Below are 20,668 nucleotides of genomic sequence, written 5' to 3'. Positions count from 1 at the left end.
TGCTACAGATATGTGCATATACTTTTCTGGACTCAGTTTTCAAAGAGAAAGTCTGTGGGTAGAAAGTATATGCAAGCTTTACATTTGTACTGTGGGGGAAATCCTATAAAGTGGCACCTGGAGTTAGGCACTAGGAAAGCATCTATTTGTTCTATAAAGAAAAGTAGGCACCTGTGTTTCTGTAGAGTACTAGTATAAGTGGCTGGGGGAAAAGTCCCTATATTCAAGGCTTGAACATTTTACAAGGCTCCATAGCTGGGTGGTTAGAACACTGGTCTCATAAACCAGGGGTCATGAGTTCAGCCCTTATTGGGGGGGGGGGGGGGGGGGGTGGAGAGGCCTTCACATTCATAGGAAACATGGGCTGAAATCTTGGGGGACTGGGTTCCCACTGCATCTCCTTATAACCCTGTGTAAATCACTTTTCCCTTTGTTGCCTTAGATTGTGAGCTAAAGTACCTGCATATACCCCTGGATTCTCTATATGGTGCTGAAAGATCAGTGCATAAGTACATAAGCATTGCCATACTGTGACAGACAGTCTGAAGGTCCATCAAGCCCAGCATTCTGTTTTCAACAGTGGCCAATCCAAGTTACAAGTACCTGGCAAGATCCCAGTTCAGTATAATACATTTTATAGTGCTTATCCTAGAAATAGGCAGTGACTTTTCCTCAAGTCCATCTTAATAATGGCTTATGGACGTTTAGGAAGCTATCCAAACCTTTTTTTAAACCCCACTAAGCTAACTGCTGTGACCATATTCTCTGGGAGCGAATTCCAGAGTTTAATTACACGATGAGTGAAGAAATATTTTCTCCAATTAGTTTTAAATTTACTACTTTGTAGCTTCATTGCGTGTCCCCTAGTTCTATTTTTGGAAAGAGGAAACAAGCGATTCACATCTACCCATTCCATTCCACTCATTATTTTATAGACCTCTATCATATTTCCCCTCAGCCATTTTTTCTCCAAGCTGAAGAGCCCTCTAGCCGCTTTAGCCTTTCCTCATAGGGAAGTTGTCCCATACCCGTTTTAATTTTCATCGCCCTTCTCTGTACTTTTTCTAATTCCACTATATCTTTTTTGAGATGCAGTGACCAGAATTGCACACAGTATTTGAGGTGCGGTCACACCATGGAGTGATACAAAGGCATTATAACGTTCTATTTAAAGCAGCATGGGAGTGTTTGAGATGACCAGATTGTCTTCATAGGGAAGTAGTTATTTTTTTTTCCTTTTATGACCTGTAGAATTTTTTGTACTTCAAGTGGCAGTGACATTCTGCACTTAAATGGACCCCCAGCCTCACGTGAGAGACCATCATATCCTGGTGAGCTGAATTTTCTGGTGGATCAGTAGAACTGAAGTTTGGAGAAATATGACCCCCCCCCCCCCCCCCGAAAATCCCACCACTTGCTACTCAACACCCAAGTAGTGGTGCCAGCCTGGGACTCACTTTCCCCCCAACTCTGGACTCACCTCCAAATGTACCGCTGGGGGTTGTCATTTTTTCAAAATGGCAGCAGTGGAGAGCTCCTGGCTCCTACTAGATAGCATTTGGGTGTGATTCAAGGGTCAGTGAAGTGGAACCAGGATGGCACTGCTTGTGTTTTGGAGTTACAAAAGTTGGAGCTTTCTGGGCTGACCCACATTTCTTGTTCTTGAGCCCTGGATCAGGGCCGGCTGTGTGTATATGTGGGTTGGTGGGGATTGTTATATAGGGGTCCAAGGTCTTCCTGGGGGAGGAGGGGCATCTTTCATAAGGCCTGCCACTTGTTTAACAGACTGATGCTGCTGTTTAAAGGAGATAATCATGGAGGCTAATTTTCAAAGTACGCTACTATGTAATTTTGTAAGTCTGTGTGCTTTGAAAGTGAGCACCCCTATGTGTTAAAATTTTCGGTGCATTGCCTTGGCCTGACTACATGAAGTTCCCAATTGTGGCAACATGTGAACAATTTATTGTGAAATTTAGCTGCAGATGCAAATGAACCAGGAGCTCTTCTGTATGTGTAGCTAACTTTTGTACAAAACAGCGACTAACCTGCACATTTTTTTATTTGTTAACTACTCTCAAACCTGAAAATGCCATTTTATTGCTCTGGGTATATTCAGTAGCACTATAAAAATATGATTAATGTTGCCACCCCTCTCGGCTGGACTGTAGTGATGTGCTTCCAGATACCTGATGGTTGTAGTCGTGGCGAATATCCAGGGAACACACACTCACAGCCAAGGGAGTGGAACAAATAAACTAACCTCGTCCTTTACTCTCAAAGAATAAAGGAGGAAAAGAATCTAACTTTAGGATTTGTTCCTGAAATGGAAGGACCAAACTTTCAGATTTGCAAATTATCTCTTTCTTTATTGAATACAAATGCAAGCAAATTTTCATTCAAATAAACTCAAATTCACAATTAGTGTGTGGCTTAATAGAACTGCAATAACATATTCAACATTCAAATGTAGTTTTACATGTATACCCATAACCTTTTCTGTTTCTTTCAACAAAATCACCTAAAAAGGTAGAAAAGAACCTTTTCAGATAAATATTTAAATTGTCTTTTTATCAAAATCAGATATTTGTTTCTATACTCTTTCCTTGCTATTGATGTCAGAATTTGAGTCTTTATAGGTATTATGGATGTTTGTGCAAGGATCTCACTTGAACCCAGAACACTTAGGCAAGTCAGGAAAACATGGATTTTTTTTTCATATTTGATGTTGTTCTGTTCTTTAGTTTTCTCTTAAAATGTTGTAAACCAAAAAAACTTATATGTCCTTCAACACCCTTTGCAAATGTCACTTAGCTATGGTTGAATTTATTTAGGTGAGGTCTTTCTTGAGTTGGAGCTCAGCTGGAACCCTTCAGAGGATAATTTCTCCAGATTTCTTCTTCCTAAACCTCACTTATAAAGAAAATAATCAGGGAAGAAAAACCTTACAACTCCCTGGCTTTTTCAGGCGCTGACTCCTCTCTGGTGACAATTAATCAGTTCTCAATACTGTGGCCACACTCTCTAATTGAAATAAAATAAGTTAAAGGTTTTCTCACTACAAAACCTATTTCTCACTGTTAATTCCCTATTCTAAAATCCAGCAGGCTTCACACTGCATTCAGAGATCTCACACAGTAACCCATTCCATATTCAAATGGTGATTCAACATTGCATCTCACAGACTTCAAATATAAACATAACATTTCCCTGCACAGCTATCAGATCAATCTGGAGAATACAGCATAATCATACAAAAACAGTGCTGGATTTTCTTTAATCTGCAGTCTGATTCCAAACCCTGTACTGAACTCAGAACTCACACCAACAACACACCTTTCCCACAGACACAGCTTAATGGCTTCTTTTTCCAAATATCAACTTCACTTCTCAATCCTTCCTCTGGGTCATACTTAAAATCCTTACACACTTTTTCCTGACACCCTTATAGGCTTTCTCATGTAGTACAATTCCCACCACAAATCAAAACCTCTCTCACCCTAAAATGGTAAATCACTTATCTCTGGAAATTCAGTGCTATACTGGAACATTCACTCAGCTCACTTTCAATATCAAAGTACCCTTTTCCAATGTCACTTATTTCACTTTAAACTCATAAAATATACCTTCATTTCCCACACTTCACACACTCAGCATACGTTTCTCTCCCAGTCATCCCCTGCTCTGGTCTTCAGTTCACTCAGCAGTCTTCCGGGCAACTCACCCCCCCTAGAGGATCTGACATCACTCAACCAATCAGCTTGACAGAGAAAGACAGTTTTTTTTTCTCTGATCTGTTTAGAATCTCCCTCCCCCATGGAAGTAAATGCAAAACTTCCTATACAGAGAATTTCAAAGTCAATTTTTAACCTGAAACACCAAGGAACATTTTATAGTACAATCCCCACTTAATCATGGTTTATTTCTTGAAAAATAAAACCACATTTAAGAAACATCTCACACTTTCTTCAGCTAACTCTATTAACAATTTCCAAACTAAACTTTAAACCTTTTCCAGCCAGCAGCATCCATCAAAACCCTGGAACAGCCCCCCCAGAGCCCCAGGAAAAAAACATTTAATATATGTTAGGAGGCGGGGTTGGTGGTTGGGAGGCGGGGATAGGGCTGGACAGACTTATACGGTCTGTGCACTGAAGAGGACAGTACAAATAAAAAAGTAGCACATATGAATTTATCTTCTTGGGCAGACTGGATGGACCGTGCAGGTCTTTTTCTGCCGTCATCTACTATGTTACTATCCTGCTTATAATCAAACTAGAAAAACGCCTATATTGTGACCCAAATCGGGAGATAGACGTTTATCTCACAAAAACGAATAAAGCGGTATAATCGAAAGCCGAATTTGGACGTTTTCAACTGCAATCCGTCGCGGATGCGGACAAAGTTGATGAGGGCGTGTCGAAGGCGTGGTGAAGGCGGAACTGGGGCGTAGTTATCGGGCGATCAGAGATGGGCGCCTTTCGCCGATAATGGAAAAAAAAATATGCGTTTTTAACTAAAATTTAGGGCACTTTTCCTGGACCCTGTTTTTCCACGAATAAGGCCCCAAAAAGTGCCCTAAATGACCAGATGACCACTGGAGGGAATCGGGGATGACCTCCCCTGACTCCCCCAGTGGTCACAAACCCCCTCTCACCACAAAATATGCCGTTTCACAACTTTTTATTTTCACCCTCAAATGTCATACCCACCTCCCTGGCAGCAGTATGCAGGTCACTGGAGCAGTTATTAGGGGGTGCAGTGGACTTCAGGCAGGTGGACCCAGGCCCATCCCCCCCACCTGTTACACTTGTGCTGGTAAATGGGAGCCCTCCAAACCGCCCCCCAAACCCACTGTACCCACATGTAGGTGCCCCCCTTCACCCCTTAGGGCTATAGTAATGGTGTAGACTTGTGGGCAGTGGGTTTTGAGGGGGATTTGGGGGGCTCAACACCCAAGGGAAGGGTGCTATGCACCTGGGAGCTGTTTTACCTTTTTTTTTTTTTTTTTGTAAAAGTGCCCCCTATGGTGCTCGGTTGGTGTCCTGGCATGTGAGGGGGACCAGTGCACTACGAATCCTGGCCCCTCCCACGAATAAATGTCTTGGAGTTATTCGTTTTTGAGCTGGGCGCTTTTGGTTTCCATTATCGCTGAAAAACAAAAACACCCAGCTCAAAAAAAGATAAACGTCCATGTTTTTCGAAACTACGGTTCGGTCCGCCCCTTCACGGACCCGTTCTCGGAGATAAACGCCCATGGAGATAGACGTTTCCGTTCGATTATGCCCCTTCATGTATATGTTATGTTATATATATTACATTAATATTTGCTGTCAGAGTTATAATTGATACCAAACCTAAGCTTTTCCCCTAATCCTCTTTAGGGCAGGATGTCTTGATTTCCACCATCTATATAGATCCTGCTAGAAACATTTGGTGTTGCTGAAAAATATATTTAAAAATTTTTAAACCTTTGCTAGAAAAAGCAACAAGGTAACTACCCCGACACAAATATAAGCTTTCTTTGAAAAATAATTCTTCCTAACCTCATGGATTCTTACTTTAAATCAAATGTAAACATATAGGGCTATTTTGTATATGTAAGTGCAGAGAAGTGTGACAGTGAATTTTCCTCTCATCTTAGCAAAATGCTCAATCAGTGTCACTTTAGATCTGAAAACAAATGAAATAGTCAGCACTGTGAAACCTTGGACACATATCAGAGAAAATCCTGCTGTTGACAGGAGAAGCAAAGTGTGTGTCTTGTTCACAGTGGTTATCAATAGAAATCAAACAAAATAAAACATGGAAAAGAAAATAAGATGGTACCTTTTTTATTGGTCATAACTTAATGCATTTCTTGATTAGCTTTCGAAGGTTGCCCTTCATCGTCAGATCGGAAATAAGCAAATGTGGTAGCTGATAGTATATATAAGTGAAACATCCAAGCATTTCATTGACAGTCTAGCAGGGTGGGGGTGGGTAGGAATATGCATGGGGACATCAAAGCATTTCATTGATAGTCAAACAGGATGGGTGTGGGTAGGTGAGAGGAGGGTGATAAACAGAGAAATACAACTTTATGGTTTATAATGGGCTAGAAAACCCAGATCCTTGTTAAGTCCTGTCTGTTAGGTGTCAAAATAGTCAAGAGTTTTAATTTAGGCCAGAAAAGAAGCTGTCCTAAAACCACACAGCTGTACAGAGGCTGAATATCACCAATATCTCCCAAATTCTTTAAAAGTCACTAAGGGCCCTGTTTACTAAGGTGCATTAGTGATTAGCGCGCTGACACTTAGTACACGCGCTAACCATGTAGGTGCCTATAGGGATATTGTGGGCACATACATTGTTAATGTGTGTATATGACTAACGTGCCTTAAAAACGTTAACACGCCTATAACACTGCTTAGTAAACAGGGCCCTAAAGCAAGTGCAATTTAATTGAATAACAAGCTAATTAGCATCGATGATTGGCTTGTTAACAAGCAATTATTAGCACTAATTAGATTTAATTGAATTTTACAAATGCCTAAATTTTACATGTGAGTTCAAAAAGAAGGTGTGGAAATTGGAGGGTCATGGGCGGAACAGGGGCATTACTAATATTTGTGTATGTTGTTACATTTGCACTAAGTTTCAATTGGTGCAAATGACCGTGTCTAAAGTTAGCCGCAATTCCTGGGCACAAGCGCTATTCTATAAACTCTGCCTAAATTTAAGTGTGGTTTATAGAGTAGCGATTTTATTTGGGGCTGATTTTTTTTGGTGCCGAATATACAATTCACCCCTATCCCCTATATAGTGCGTCTAGAGAGCTGTGCTGAAATTGGCACAGATTCTTTAACAGTACGCGTAACTTAATGAGCTCTGATAACAGCACTTAACAAGCAATACTGAGCACTAATTGGCACTGATTAGAACTTAGGTGCACAACTCGCTAAGCGTATTCTGTAACAATGTGCACTGAACTTCTGATGCATGCAGGCAAAAGGGGCATGGTTATGGGCAGGGGAATGGGCGTTTCATGGGTGCTCCAAAATTCACGCAGCTAGTTATAGAATATGTCCTAATACGCCTAAATCTATGCGCAATGATTTACACCAATTTTTTGTTTGTGTAAATGGATGCGCGTAGATTTAGGCACTGAAATATGAACTAAGCATATTCTATAATCAGTGCCTAAATCTAGGTACCGATGATAGACTATGCTTAGTCGGAACTGATTTCAGTTCTGATTTTTTTAGGCGCCACATGTAGAATCTCCTCCTATATGTATAGCTGCCAGTGGCCAATGTATATTCAGGGCTTCTGCCTATCTGTGTGGGACTGAACCGGTGCAGCCCATTCAATCTGCTGCCTGAGGCAGGATTGAGATGCTGTCCCTGCCCCCTCCTGTGCCTGTGCCCAGTCTGGCATCTCCCTCCTTCTTTCCTCAACCCTCTTCCCCATGTTTACCTTATTTTTTTCTTTTTCAAAAGGTGGCACTGGCAGCGATTCCCATAGGCACCGGCCTCTTCGCTCTACTGCATCCCACCACTGAGGAAACAGGAAGTTACGTCAAGAGGCTGACTGCAGTAGGGAGAAGAGGCCGGTGGCAGGGCAGCCTATGGGAATCGCTGCCATTGCCACTGCCGCCTTTTGGAAATGAAAAAAATTAGGAAAAACGAGTGGAAGACGGTTGAGGAGGGAAGGGGAGAGTGCCACCTGAGGCTCTCACCTCAGTTGGCCTAATGGTGGGGTCACCACTGTGTGGGAGTATTCAGTATGCAGATTTTTAAAAAATGCTGTGGCTGGTGTTTAAAAACCCATGCCCACCACCAGGTTTAAATATTGATCCATTTATTTCTGTGCTTTGTTTACATGGAATAAGCGGTTGGTTTTCATATTGTTCATTGCTTGTTTGTTTCAACTCTGTTTCAGCCATTCGTTGCTTCATATTTGGTATTTTATCTATCTTTTTTAAGAACCTTTACATCTCAAAATAGTCAAGATTCCCTCAGATGGACAGTATCTGTTGAGGAGGATGTTTCTTTAATGTTTTCTTTTATCCATAGATTCTGAAATATGATTTATTCATATTATTATTTTCTGTGATGTAGAATGTCAGTCAGCCTCTGCCCTCCAGCTGATGACCAGGCGCTGCCATGGGAAGAGAAGCTGCAGTGTCTATGCCAGCACCTACGAGTTCGGAGACCCCTGTTATCCTGGAGTCCCCAAGCACCTCAACGTAATCTACACCTGTGGTAAGCCAGAGCCTACTGGGCCACTGCTTATTGCTGAATACATTTATCCCTGCTGCTTCAATAATAAATGTTCAGTGTTGAAATATTGTAACCAATCAAAGATTTATCCCTTTAGTATTAGATATTCAGCTGGCGGTAGGGAGCGTGTTTTTTTTTTTTAAGCCGCTTCTGGCATTATTCTTGGATATTCAGTGCTGGACCATGTCGGCACCTGCATTGAATATCTGAGTTTGTGTGGCCAGCTATCTCTTACATGGTTAAGTGCAGTATTCAGCACTTAACTGCCTCAAAAACACCGCAAAAAATAGGATTGTGTCGTATGCTGTCCAATATGATTGCTTGACAGGCAGTTATGCAGTTTCGTGCTGATTTTCAGCCACCAGATCACCCACAAAATAGCCGGCTTTCACTTTAGCGGTCTGTGTTGATATTCAGTGACAGTAACCGATTAAATGCCTCTGGGTATCAGTGGATAGCCCTGCACAAGCAATTTAACCAGACAGGAGCTGTTTCTGGCAGGTTAAATTGCTTTGAAGATCGACCCCCTTCGTGTTTTTGAGGGAGCATGGACTGATGCTGGCCTTTGGTAACTTTTGCTTTCTTGTGCAACCTGAGCATGTGGATTTGGATGCATCCTCGAGGAGGTCATCATTTCCAAATGCACTCTCTTTTGTCTGTTGAGAAATGCTTTATCCTTCAAGCATAGGGCTTTTCCCCATCCACTTTCTTATTTCTGTCTTGAGCCTGGGTAAGAGGCAGAGTAGCAGAAAAACCTCCAGAAAGACAATGGAGGCAACTGCAGAGGTTTCTTGGGCCTTGCATTGAATAGTGCTTAACCATCCTGCCAGCACTTAAGTATATATACTTAAAAAGTGCTGGTATTCTGTAATTTTATGCACTTGTTATAGAATTGCTCTTTAAGTATATTACCATACAATAAAGGCAGCACCCTCAAATGTGTTTCATGTATATTCATTGTGTCTAGGGGCACTGTGTTGAACTTCACATCTAGAAACCTCTTTATTGTTGTAAAGAGTATACTGACATGAGAGAAATATTTATTTATATGGATTTTGCACCTTATATGTGATAACATTTTATTCATTGTATTATAGTATTCAGATGCAAAATGTCTTCCAAAATGCCTTGAACCTGCATTTGCTTTTAGAAGTCCTCGGCTGAACCAGTTTTCTAATAAATTAATGTGCACCAGTGGTATGTGGAAAGTGGAACTCCTGCGTTCCTGTGGTTCCTGTCCATGTAGCTTCAGGTCACAGCTCATTAGCATTAAACAGAACTGACGACCATACCAGTTTTGTTAGTAGTTTGACATTTTTCTCAGAAGAGGAGTTTGAGTTTGTGAAACCAGCGATTAGTGCTTGAATGCTTTTGCTTGTACACAGTTATGCTGCTTTAGTGGAGTGGAGGAGTAGCCTAGTGGTTAGTGCAGTGGACTTTGATCCTGGGGAACTGAGTTCAATTCCCACTACAGCTCCTTGTGACTCTGGGCAAGTCACTTAACCCTCCATTGCCCCTGGTACAACCGGAATATATGTAAACCACTTTCAATGTAGTTGCAAATAACCTCAGAAAGGCAGTACATCAAGTCCCATTTCCCTTTATGCAAGAGCGTTCTAAATCAGTGCTCTACACATTATGGTGTGTGAGGCAATGGTGGCCTCTGTTATCATTCTGGGTTTTTTTTGGACAGTGAATTATTTTAGCAGAAAGGCTTCACAGACCCTATCCGACACTCCCCTGATCCCCCCTCCAGACACTCCTCTGATCGTACTCTCCTCCTGCCTCTAAAGGCAGGAGCGATACCCAATTACGCCTGCATGTGGCGTTTTGCCATACGTCCATATGGTGACCTTTGACCCCTGGCATTGTGTTCAAATACACTGCTAGGAGTCAATCTGCCAAATAAGGCAATGTTTCAAATATTTCTTTACTAGTAAAACAGGCCCGTTTCTGACACAAATGAAACGGGCGCTAGGAAGGTTTTCCTTGGTGTGTGTGTGTGAGAGAGAGAATGAGTGAGAGACAGGCAGACAGAAAAAGTGTGTGTGTTTGTGTCAGAGAGAGAGAGAGAGAGAGAGAGAGAGAGAGAGAGAGAGAGTGTGAGAGACAGAGTATATGTGTGTGAGAGTGAGTATGTGTTGGATAGAGAGTGTATGTGAGAGACAGAGAGTGAGTGTGTGTGGGGCTCCGAGTTCCATGACCCCCTCCTTCCCTCCCTCCCTCTCATCCCCTCCGAGTTCCAGGCCCCCCTTCCATCCGAGGTGCAGGCCCCCCTCTCCCTTTCTCTCCTCTCCTCCCTCCCTCTCTCTCCTCCCCTCCAAGTTCTTGGCCCCCCCTTCCCTCTGAGTTCCATGCCCCCCTCCCTCTCCTCCCCAGCGTGTTCCATGCCCTCCTTTCCTCGAAGTGTGTATGTTTGAGAGAGAGTGTGTGGGTGAGAGATGGAGTGTGTATGTGAGAGAGAATGAGTGAGAGAGAGAGAGAGAGAGAGAGAGAGAGAGAGAGAGTGTGTGTGTGTGAGTCTGTGTGTGAGAGAGAGTGTATGTGAGAGACAGAGAGTGAGTGTGTGTGTGTGTGTGAGAAAGTGAAGTCTTCAAGCCTTGAAGCATTCGTGCGCTCTGCAAGGCTCCATCTCCTCAATTGACGACACGTAGTTCCGGAACATTGTAGGAATGCTTCAAGGCTTGAAGGCTTCACTTTCTCGGCTTCAGAATGTTGGAGGTGTGTTTTATTATATAGGATGTGGCAGACTACCCCTAGCAGTGCATTGGAAAGCACCACTAGGGGTGAAATGCCACTGTTTTTAAAGATGGCAGGACCAATTAGGCATCATTTCTGCCTATAAAGGTGGGTGGGGAGTTGGGAAGTTCATTCAGGATCAGGGGAGTGTCTGGTAGGGGATATAGGATGAAAGAGAGAATTACTGTATCTGGTAAGGAAAAGGGGATGGAGGAGAGATGCTGGACCTGTGGGGAGGGGAAAGGAGATACTGAATTTGGTATGGGGGAGGGGAGGGGGAAGGAGCGATGTTGGACATAGTGGGGGGGGGGGGGGGAAGGGAGAGAAGGAGATATGCTGAACCTTTCTTGGGGGTACAGAGTAGGATAAGGGAGGTAGATTACAGTGAGAAACCATAGACTCAGTGATGGGGACTTAGTTTGGACTAAGTGATTAAGGGAATATGGAAACTGAGGTTTTGGGGGGTGGGGCAGGGATTTAGAAACTGACTGGGGTATTGATGGGAAAAGCAGAAAGAAGAGAGAACAGTCCCAGGTAGAGAGAGAAGAAAGCAGAAACCAGAGAGACTGGGAGTAATGTGATTTTAAAAATGCCCACACAACAAAGGTAGAAAAAAGCATTTTAGCCACAGAGAAAACTCCACCACTCATGTTAGGAGGCATTCATGTTATTCTTCCAATTAAACAATTTACCATGATCAGGTGGAAGTGAGAGACTGGAGCTGGAAGATTTCAGTATTACAATTTTAAATGAAAGAGTATCAATATGGGAAAATATTTCTTTGATTTTGATTGAAGTCCAGTATAAAGACAAATTGGTGCAATAAAATAACATATCTGGAAGATAACCTTGGTCCTTTTGACATGACCAACAATTGTCTGAGGGTTTGAGAGGGAGCTTAACTAGTTTCATTGGAGTCCAATATGCATTATGAAATACGAAGTAGGAAGACTGAAGTTCAGCAGTTCTAACTAATTTAAGTTAATGGTTGTAAACCACAGTGAACCCCAGTAGGGAGATATTAGCGGTATATAAGACCTAATTTGAATTGAATTGAAAGTTGGGCAGATTGTCTTAGACCAGAAAAGCTCCCACAGTGGCGTACCAAGGGCGGATCATTGGGGGTGGTCCGCCCTGGGTGCATGTTTCAAGGGAGTGCAGGGGGAGGCCGCGCAGATGCTCCCTACACCCCCCATGAGGTGATGCAATGGGGGAGGGGTGATATGCCGGGGTGGGGAGTACGCAGCAACGATCTGCCCAAGGTGGCTACTAACCTAGGAAAGCCACTGAGCTCCCATTCCTTTTTGGGTAGTGAAATCTCTAATTCTTTTTCCCAGTCAGAAAGTAATTTAGAGCAAAGATGAGGTTTGAGAGATTACATGGATTTGTAAACTTTAGGAGCCATAAGAAGAATTTGGCAAAATTCAGAGAATGATGATGTCTATCAACTGGTATCTGCTGAAGAGTAAATTCAGTAAGAGAATTAGATCATTTTGTTCAAAAGTCCAGATGGTTATCCGGGATGCCATAGTTAAAACTAAAAAACTGAAATGGAATTAGGTTAGATTGTGTAAACCAGTGGTTCCCAAACCTGGTCCTGGAGGCACCCCAGCCAGTCATGTTTTCAGGATATGCAAAATGAACATTCTTGAGATGTAACAGTTCTTTTAAAGATGCAAGAGATACTTTTTAAAATAAACAGATTCCTGCATGCCCTTTATAGAATAGTGGCAACACTGTTTTCCCACTCAAAATTTAACAGAACACCGAAAACCTCAGTGGTGCACCTTGCCAATGATTTCACACTGATACAAGGATTTCCTGCACCCACCTCGTCATTGGTTCTCAAGTAGTTCAGTTCAAAATCTATTGAAAACTTCACTCCACTTTACTGCGGGTGACCTGCTAGCTTATTGAGAGATTTTTTAATATTTTAAATGCTTAAAATTTTACAATGTTTTAAACTGTACACGTTAATTTAACTTATCTTGAAGCAGAGCATTTGTCAGATGGGAAATATATCATCCGACACAATCATGTTTCGCCCCCCAGGACTGCCTCAAGGACCATCCCCTCAAAATATCAAAAGCACCAGCTTAGCTCCTGCATGTAGAGTCTTCCGTGCCAAGGAATAATTGCATTTACACACTCAACTGCCGCATTTACGTGCCACCATTTACACCAGCCATAGACATGGCATAAGTGGTCGCACCTAAAATTTGGCACGTAATTGCAGACTTACTCTAGTATTCTATAACAGATTTGGTGCACAATTCTGCCGTTAAGGAATACTAGCTCAGTGCCCACTTTTTAGTTGCCTAACTTTTAGTGCCATTTATAGAGTCCCCCTCCCCCTTAGCACATTCTAGTTTCTTTCTTCTTGTGGAAGTGCCAGGGCTGCCGAGAGGGGGGGGGGCAGGGGGGACAAAATTCCCTGGGCCCGGACCTCCAAGGGGGGCCTGGCGCCGCATTCCCCAATCTCATCCACTCGCCCTCGGCTCCGTCGACAGCCGCTCTCTGTCCGCCACCGGGCCCCCTGCATTCAAATCGGCAGCTACTCACCTCCGTGTGAAAGTGCAGTGGCAGATCCCCTCCCTTTCGGGCCTTCCCTCCCTGTGTCCCGCCCTCGTCTGATGTAACTTCCTGTTTCTGTGAGGGCGGGACACAGGGAGGGAAGGCCCGAAGGGAGGTGATCTGCCGCTGCACTTTCACACGGAGGTGAGGCGCTACCGATTTGAATGTAGGGATCTGGTGGTGGACAGAGGGGGCCTGAGTAGCGATTGGGGGGGGCAGCGGCGGGACCTGGGGGCGGCCTTGCCCCCGGCCCTGCTCAGTCTCTCGGTGGCCCTGGGAAGTGCTGGAAATCTGATTGGCTGGTTGCTTCTTCGGGAAACAGCTGGCCCACATGGGCATAAAGGAATGCATATTAATTCAACTCACTTCAAATGTATCTTTATCTTTTAAAAACTTTTGCTAAAGAATGAGTCGAGCAGTTTTGGAAAGGTTATTTGTATATGGCTTTTGGATCTGAATCCAGTATAGACATATCAGCAAGTAATTAACTTTTTTTTCAGTAGATCAGACTTCATCACATGAACGGTGGATCCTTAACAAGTGGCATGTGTACTTGCTGATCAGGAGACCTAGAGGAAAGTTGTAGGCTCTTCTGATGATCCTGTGGCAGGCAGGGAGTACCACCCTATTGGTAGCTGTCTTATGACTGTGGTGTATCCGGTTCTGGCCAGTCAAAGTTCACAGAACACAGTGTTATAGGGCAGGCCTTCTCAATCCAGACCTTGTGACATACCAAGTTCCGTCGGGTTTTCTGATATCCACAATTAATATGCATGAGATAGATTTGCATACCAAGGAGAAAGTGCATGCATATTAAAGGGGGACATCCTGAAAACCCGATGGGACTGTGTGCCCCAAGAATGTGTTGAAAAGCTCTGCTGTAGGGTTGCCACCTCAGCCACATTAACCCAAACAGGCTGATCCATACCTAATCACATACCTAATCACAACACCTCTACTCAGGAAATCTAGACTACCCAACTTGACATTTCGTCCTCTAGATTGTAAGCTCTTCTGAGCAGGGACCGTCCTTAGTTATTAATTTGTACAGCGCTGCGGAACCCTAGTAGCGCTCTAGAAATGTTAAGTAGTAGTAGTAGTAGTATGGAGAGGGACAAAAGCAGGCCTGACTCAGCCTGAACCACAGGGCTGGCCCTTGCTCTCTTTTAAAATTTCATATATTCTGCTTTAATCTAGATGTTCTAGGCATCCCAAATGCTCTGGCACATCACAACCAATTGCTGTTAGTGTTTTACCTGCTGCTGGCAATGTCCTATAAACGGAGTTTAGCAGAGGTAATAAGAAACAATTGTTTTTCCCTATAAAAGCTTTTTAGGTCCTTGAAAGATGACAATCAGCATTTAGGAATGTGTTGATATTTGTTTAATTTTCCTTCTGCTTGGCTTTTGAAAGGACTTAACAGTCTCCTCCTCCAGTTTGAGCACTGGTATGTGTGGTTATCTTGTGTAAAAAGAGTCTAATCGCTTTGAGTGTAACATGCTTGGGCAAAGTGCCTCACCAGTCCAAGTGCTGTGGTTGAATTTCTCCCTGTGAATCTGAACCTCTATCTGAATTTCATTAGAGGAACTTTAAAAATGTGTGTTGTGAAACTGTCTGCACGACATCCTTTGTAGAGTAGGTGAAAAAAATAAAATGAAGTGAATTTTCCAGCTAGGCTGCAGGGGAGGGTGGATGTTTTTAAAATAAGCATTTGCCTCCTTGTTCTTTGATGCCAGTTGCACTGCAGGAATAGAAATGGAGTGAAATGCAGGAAAGGATGGTAGAATACCAAAATGATGAATGTATAGACCTATCTATTAATTATGCAGTATGCTTACCAAGGGTGAACTGACAGTGGTCAGGGCCTCTGGGCAATAAAGGTTATTGGGGCCTCCCCAGCTACTGCCCACCACCCCCTCTCATGCACACTGCAGCCCCCCCCCCCCCACCGCTGCAGTTGCTGCCCCCCTCCCACACACTACCAACCCCTGAGCCAAAGTGGGCCTTTCCCGATCCTACCTTGATGGGCCCTGGTGGTATAGTGGCTTCTTCGGGGGCAGAAAAGAACCCCACTCTTTCCTGCCCATTATCGCTACTGTGCCCGGCACAGCTGCGTTTTAAAAATGGCTGCCGAGATTTCCCGCGGTAGTCTCATGGGTCTTGGCAGTCTCAGAAGCCATTTTTAAAACACAGCAGTACCACCAGGCAGAGTAGCGGCAGCAGGCAGGAAAGAGTGGGATTCTTTCTTGCCTCCACAGAGGCCACTAGACCAAGGTAGGACCGGGAAGAGCCCACTGAGGCTGAGGAGGGCTATAATTTTCGGTGATGGCAGCAGGCAACCGAAAAGAGCCTCTGGGCCCTTGGGCACTGCTCATTTGCCCTAATGGTCAGTGCGCCCCTGATGCTTACTGTGGACATTCATGGTACAGTTCTAATAACTAGGCGCTAACATTTGCATACACTTACATAGATATATGCCAGCATGCACTGTTCTGCAAATACCTACTTAACTTATATAGCGCTGTGGCAGTGTGGCTCGTGACTGGCAGCAGGACCTCACAAACAGGTTGCAGGTAAAAGTCAAAAGTACACAAAAGGGGTTGTAGTCATTTCTGTACAGATTTAGTCCTTTTAAGTAGAGTCTCTCTCTCTCTCTCTCTCTCTCTGTCTGTCAATACTCTTCATTGGGCTGACTCCTAGTCAGACCTAAGGACTCTGGCAACTAATGTCTCTTCTGGACACACATCAAATTATACACTTTAGGAATACGTTGGCAGTCTTCTTTTTTTTTTTTTGATTTATTTGTAATTTTAATGAATTTTACAAGATACACTTGTACAGAAAAGGAGTATTATCATACCATACAAGAAAATATTTTATAAAGAAAATCTATTAAATGATAATTACTGCTAAAGTCCACAATTATAGGCAAGGCACAATTCAAAAATTGGTTAACATAGGAAAAAATGAATAGAACATGTTCCCACTTATCCTATCACGGAGTAGATACTAATGGAGGAAGCACAAGAGAGTTTACGGCTGGTTCTTGTCTGGAGTCCAGGAATTTTGCTAACTGATCACTCTCAAAGAAAACATATTTAATTGATTGAAATTTAACAACACATTTGCAAGGAAAATTAAGCCAGAAAATTCCCCCCTGTGACAATACACGATCACGAAGTTTCAAAAAAGACTGACGTCTTTTCTGAGTTTGTCTAGCAATATCAGGAAATACTTTGACTTTGCAATTCAGAAAGACTTCATGTCTATGTTTAAAGAAAGTTTTCAAGATCCAGTCCCGATCCGGCTGTAGAACAAAGTCTATAATTAATGTAGCAGATTGTACTCCACATAGTTCATCTTCAATTGTTTGTGATAAATTCAAATTTAGCTCCTCAAATGGGGTTTCCATAGATGGTATTATGCGCTCACTTGGTTTCTTAACATAGGGAGCCAAATAATAAATCCTTGCTACAGGTGGAAACAATTGTTCAGTAATTTTTAATACTTCAGAAAGATATCTTTTGAATGTTATTAAAGGAGCCACGTTGGCAGTCTTCTGTCCATGTATATATTAATGCCTGGAAGCTGACTTGTCTGCTCACAGTTCCCCACCTCAGAGAAACACTTAGCTCTGGCTGCTTCTTTTCCCTGGCACTCTCCACAGGTACTGTAGCCTTAGTTGCTACTCGACTCAGAGCCTCTTCCTAGAAACCTTCTCACTTGGGGCCTGGTGAACTCTTTTGCTTTAGGGCATTTAACCTCCTTCCTGCCTGAGCCCTGCCCCTCTGACTCAGCAGGTTACCACCACCTGCCGTAAGGTGGTTCAACTTCAGCTTCAGTGAGGGTGTGATCCTATGGAAACCCAGCCACATACCATCCAGTCACTCACAAGCCTATATTTGCAAGGAGATGTATACAGGAAAAAGCATGGGTGGCAGTGACGTAGCCACAGGTGGGCTTGGGTGGGCCAGGGCCCTCCCACTTAGGGTTCAGGCCCACCAAACAGTAGCATATGTTTAGTGGTAGCTGGTGGAGATCCCAAGCTCTATCAGCTGAAGACTTCCCATTGATGGTAAGCCAAGGTAGAAAGAAGCGTTTTCTCGCCAGCTGAGATATTTTTTTGGTGGTGGTGAAGAACACTTGGTGCCCACCCACTTCTTGCCTAGGCCCACCCAGAATCTGTTGTCTGGCTACACCCCTGATGGGTGGGGCTCTCACTAACATGCAACTTACAGAATACTGTAAGTTACATGGTTATTGGCCACATTTAGACGTTTCACACACTAGCTCTATGGCTGCTATAAGAGCTTGTGCCTAAATGTTAAGCACATCAGATTGGATTCAGTAAATGACAGCTAAATCTGGGTGTCAGAAACAAAAATTGGTGCACAGTGCTATTTTATAAAGCGTGCTCCAAATTGAAAGGTCCTTTTACCAAGCTGCGGTAAAAAGGGCCCTGCACTAGCAGCAGGGACTGTTTTTGCTGTGCACTGGGGCCCTTTTTTCCTCAGCAGGTAAAAATGGCTGAAAACAGCCATGGCCATTCTGTAAGATTGCTCTTACTGCATGGCCATGTGAGGGGGAGCAGTTACCACCACCCACTGAGGTAGTGGTAAGGGCTGCCCAACTCTTGGCATGTGCACATTTTTGGAACGCCGTTACCGCGCCCCTGGCCATGCTCCCTTTTAAAACTCTGTGCTAGGGGATTTAGGCACATGGGGGTTATAGAATTGTGCACAGGAAAATGGTGCGCAAAATCTAATTAATACCAATTACTTGCAATAATTGATTATCAATTTATTGCTAGTTAATGGCTTGTTAGTTAATTTGTGTATCATATGTAAAACGTGGGTTTACCGCATGCTAATCTAGAGCTACCGCCGGCCCAACGCAGTGCTATCTGTACTGTTTCAAAGTCAGTGTGACAGAATCTATGGGAAATCATATTATAGCCTTTATGTGTTGTTCAAGGCTTGTACAGGTAGGAGGATGTGTGCCAAGGTAGCCTGTGATTGAAACGTGTGGGAGAGGCAGTGGGATTAGATAACAATCTTTCATATACATTATGATTCCATTAACCTAGTCAAGGGAACAGATTGAATCCTCTAACATAAAAGAGTATTCCAAACTTGAAAACCATCAAGATGGAAATATTAAAGATTGGTGCTGTGCCAAGTTAAAAACACAAAAGCACATTGCTGGGATTTACCATTCTAAGGCTTATCGTTACGGTTTTAGGAAAGATAGGGCAAGTATATTCACGCAGAACCAAAAATATAGAACTTAGGCCTCAGTCAGACCACCACTGTAGTAATCAGAGAGGTTGTAAAGAGGTTCCACCCAGTATTTACTGTGAAATACCTGAATGCTATTATATGAGAATGAGGCCCATGGTAACAACTACAGAAATACAGTGTTTGTGTGTACTTAAAACAAGCTTAAATATTATTATGGGCAGCTGAATGAATTTTAAAAAATTGAGGTGTGGGTAAAGTTCCCAACCTAAAATGAGTGGAGGAGTAAACTAATGGTTAGTGCAGTGAGCTGAGAAACTGGGGAACTGAGTTCAATTCCCACTGTAGCTCCTCGTGACTCTACACAAGTCATTTAACCCTCCATTGCCCCAGGTAAAATACTTACATTGTGAGCCCACCAGGGACAGAGAAAACACCTGCATATAATAAAAAAGTGAAACCACTTTGATTGTACCACAGAAAGGCAGTATAACAAATCCTAATTACAAAAAAAATTGTTTGAGCCATAGGCAACCAATACAGTTGCTGTAAATAAGGAGCAATGTAATTTTAAAACTGATATCCCATCAATACAAACATGAAATAGCCTATATAATAAAACGCACCTCCAACATTCTGAAGCCGAGAAAGTGAAGCCTTCAAGCCTTGAAGCATTCCTGCAATGTTCCGGAACTACGTGTCGTCAATTGAGGAGATGGAGCCTTACAGAGCGCACGAATGCTTCAAGGCTTGAAGGCTTCACTTTCTCACACACACACACTCACTCTCTGTCTCTCACATACACTCTCTCTCACACATTCTCTCGCTCACAAACAGACTCACACACACACACACTCTGTCTCTCACACACACTCTCTCTCTGACACACACACACACTGTCTCTCTCTCTCACTCATTCTTTCTCACATACACACGCCATCTCTCACCCACACACTCTCTCTCAAACATACACACTCCGAGGAAAGGGGGGCATGGAACACGCTGGGGAGGAGAGGGAAGGGGGCATGGAACTCGGAGGGAAAGGGGGGCCAAGAACTTGGAGTGGAAGAGAGAGAGGGAGGGAGGAGAGGAGGGAGAGGAGAGGGAGGGAGGGGGCCTGCACCTCGGATGGAAGGGGGGCCTGGAACTTGGAGGGGAGGAGAGAGAGGGAAGGAGGGCGTCATGGACCTCGGAGCCCCCCCCCCCCACACACTCACTCTCTGTCTCTCACATACATTCTGTCTCACACACACTCTATCTCTGTCACACACTCACTCTCACACACACACATACACTCTGTCTCTCACACACTCTCTCTGTCTGACATAAACACACACACACACACACTGTCTGTCTCTCTCTCACTCATTCTCTCTCTCTCTCACTCACACACACACTCCATCTCTCACAAACACTTTCTCTCTCACACACACACTCTCTCTCTCTCAAACATACACACTCCGAGGAAAACCTTGCTAGCGCCTGTTTCATTTGTGTCAGAAATGGGCCTGTTTTACTAGTAGCTAATAAAGGGCCTCTTTTACAAAGCTGTGCCCAAAAAAGCCCATCTGCCAAAAAAGTCCAAAATTGTGATTTTCGAAATACAGAATTTGACTGTTTGGAGTGGAGTAAAGGAGTCTGTAATCTGCAGATGGCATGAAAATCAGTTGAGAGCAGAATACACATAATGATGAAATAAAACTTTTATTCAGCAATGATGATCTCACCGCATAATGCATTTTGTGGTGAGATCATCATTGGCGAATAAAAGTTTTATTTCACCGTTACGTGTATTCTGTTCTCTTGACTGCTAGAATTTGGATGTGTATTCTGTTCTCTTGACTGCTAGAATTTGGA

General features: G+C 43.4%; 1 protein-coding gene across 1 annotated transcript in view; it reads left to right on the top strand.

Annotated features, from left to right (window-relative positions):
* Window positions 1–20,668, top strand: part of LOC115467099 (protein eva-1 homolog C-like) — a 568,384-nt gene that overhangs the window by 288,283 nt on the left and 259,433 nt on the right. The window contains exon 5 of the mRNA XM_030198792.1: window positions 8,100–8,243. Coding sequence (XP_030054652.1) covers window positions 8,100–8,243 — 144 coding nt within the window. The remainder of the gene's footprint in view (window positions 1–8,099; window positions 8,244–20,668) is intronic.

The sequence above is a fragment of the Microcaecilia unicolor genome, chromosome 3, assembly GCF_901765095.1.
Source record: "Microcaecilia unicolor chromosome 3, aMicUni1.1, whole genome shotgun sequence".
In the NCBI taxonomy this organism is placed as follows: domain Eukaryota; kingdom Metazoa; phylum Chordata; class Amphibia; order Gymnophiona; family Siphonopidae; genus Microcaecilia; species Microcaecilia unicolor.
This window is presented reverse-complemented; position numbering and strand designations above follow the sequence as displayed.